At 42.1% G+C, this 1917-nt stretch overlaps 1 protein-coding gene across 1 annotated transcript in view; it reads right to left on the bottom strand.

Moving 5' to 3' along the window:
* The window catches only part of SMARCA1 (SWI/SNF related, matrix associated, actin dependent regulator of chromatin, subfamily a, member 1), an 80125-nt gene that overhangs the window by 19626 nt on the left and 58582 nt on the right, over nucleotides 1-1917 (bottom strand). The window contains exon 21 of the mRNA XM_037731031.1: nucleotides 731-849. Within this exon, the coding sequence (XP_037586959.1) occupies nucleotides 731-849 (119 nt within the window). The remainder of the gene's footprint in view (nucleotides 1-730; nucleotides 850-1917) is intronic.

Below are 1917 nucleotides of genomic sequence, written 5' to 3'. Positions count from 1 at the left end.
AAAAAAAAAAAAAGCACCCACAGTTTAGCTGGCTAGGGAAGAAAACATCCAAAATAGCCAAAACAGCTCCTTCCTCAGGGAAGTTAAAAGAAAACAAAACTCCGCTCTTCCAAGCTCTTGTAGTTAGGCTTGGCGGCTGTCAAAAAGGCCTCCAAACATCCGGGGGCTTAACTATTCCTATGTAATGCTATGCTGCAGCAGTCACATTCCATATCTACTTTCATGTTCCGCTTCTGCACCTGGCTCCTTTCTTCTAAAATAAAAATGAGTAATAGTAACATAAATGTTAACGTCCTTAATATTCTTAACAAATATTAAAAAAGTGCTAACGCATTAGGTTTTCTCCTTGCCTCAGCTTCTTAAACATCCTAAGCGCCTGTCTCCAAAACACGTGACTTACCTAACCCTATCACTAACCACCATTACCTCGCCCTACCTACCTTGCCCCCCGCTTTGTACTCAATAAAAGTCAAAGTGTCCAGGCACTTGAGGCCACCGCCAACTCCACACTCCGGTTGGCAGTGGACCCCTGGGCCCAAGCTCTTTTTTCTCTATCTCTGTGTCTTATGTCTTTATTTTCACAGTTTCTTGTCTCCACACCTGTAAAAAAAACCTCACAAAACCCTGTAGGGCTAAACCCTACATAGTTGAATGTGCAGTAAGAAGTCAAAGCTGACCACAATTACACAATTAAAACAATCTAATAATAATTTGACATAAAATACAATACTTTGGCATCCAGGGCTTTCTTGATACTGATCCTTCGTTGAATTCTTGCTTCTCCACGTTCAATTTGAGCCATAATTTTCTCAATGTCCTGTAATTCATTGCAACGTTCCCAAAATACAGCTGAAAAACAGAGTTATTTCTTTAAAATTCTATCATTTAAGCAAATAAATCCAAGGAATTGTAGAATAAGGAATTAACAGGAAAGAATACAGTGAGCTTGTACTTCTTTTTTTGTGTGTGTGAGATGGAGTCTTGCTCTGTTGCCAGGCTGGAGTGCAGTGGCACAATCTCTGCTCACTGTAACCTCTGCCTCCCGGGTTCAAGCGATTCTGCTGCCTCAGCCTCCTGAGTAGCTGGGACTGCAGGCAAGTACCACCACACTCAGCTAATTTGTGTATTTTTAGTAGAGACGGATTTCACCATATTGGCCAGGATGATCTTGATCTCTTGACCTCGTGATCCATCCACCTCGGCCTCCCAAAGTGCTGGGATTACAGGCGTGAGCTACCACGCCCGGCCACGTGTACTTCTTAAAGTTAAGATTCAGATTCATCTTGTATATATAATATGCTCAATTATTAAATACTACTAACTTTTCACTTAAAAAGTAGACCTCAACAAGGTTTTAGGTTAGCGATTTTCCTTTCATGAAATAGTAGGGAATCTTATGATCCATCCCAAATGACTAGGATTTCAAAAGAGGATACAGATACTGATTTAAGCTAGGCTTTTTACTCAAACGTGATAGAAAAAGGGCCAAACACATAAAATGATACAGGAGAGAGCAATATATAAACAGTGAATATAGCTTCCTAGCATGCAGAAACAAAACAAACTATTACGGGCCGGGTGCGGTGACTCACGCCTGTAATCCCGCACTTTGGGAGGCCAAGGTGGGCAGATCGCCTGAGGTTGAGAGTTTGATACCAGCCTGGCCAACATGGTGAAACCTCATCTCTACTAAAAATACAAATGTCAGCTGGGCGTGGTGGCGTGCTCCTGTATTCCCAGCTACTCAGAAAGCTGAGGCGGGAGAATCACTTGAACCCAGGAAGTGGAGGTTCAAGTGACATGGCCCCCAACCTGACAGGCAGTAATTAAATAGTTCTAAGCTAGTCATGCCACCTAGCCTGTTGTCAAATTTGACAGAAAGTCTGACAGGATAATCTTTTTGAGTCACATTTTTTC

Source organism: Cebus imitator, unplaced genomic scaffold, assembly GCF_001604975.1.
Source record: "Cebus imitator isolate Cc_AM_T3 unplaced genomic scaffold, Cebus_imitator-1.0 Scaffold376, whole genome shotgun sequence".
Lineage (NCBI taxonomy): Eukaryota > Metazoa > Chordata > Mammalia > Primates > Cebidae > Cebus > Cebus imitator.
This window is presented reverse-complemented; position numbering and strand designations above follow the sequence as displayed.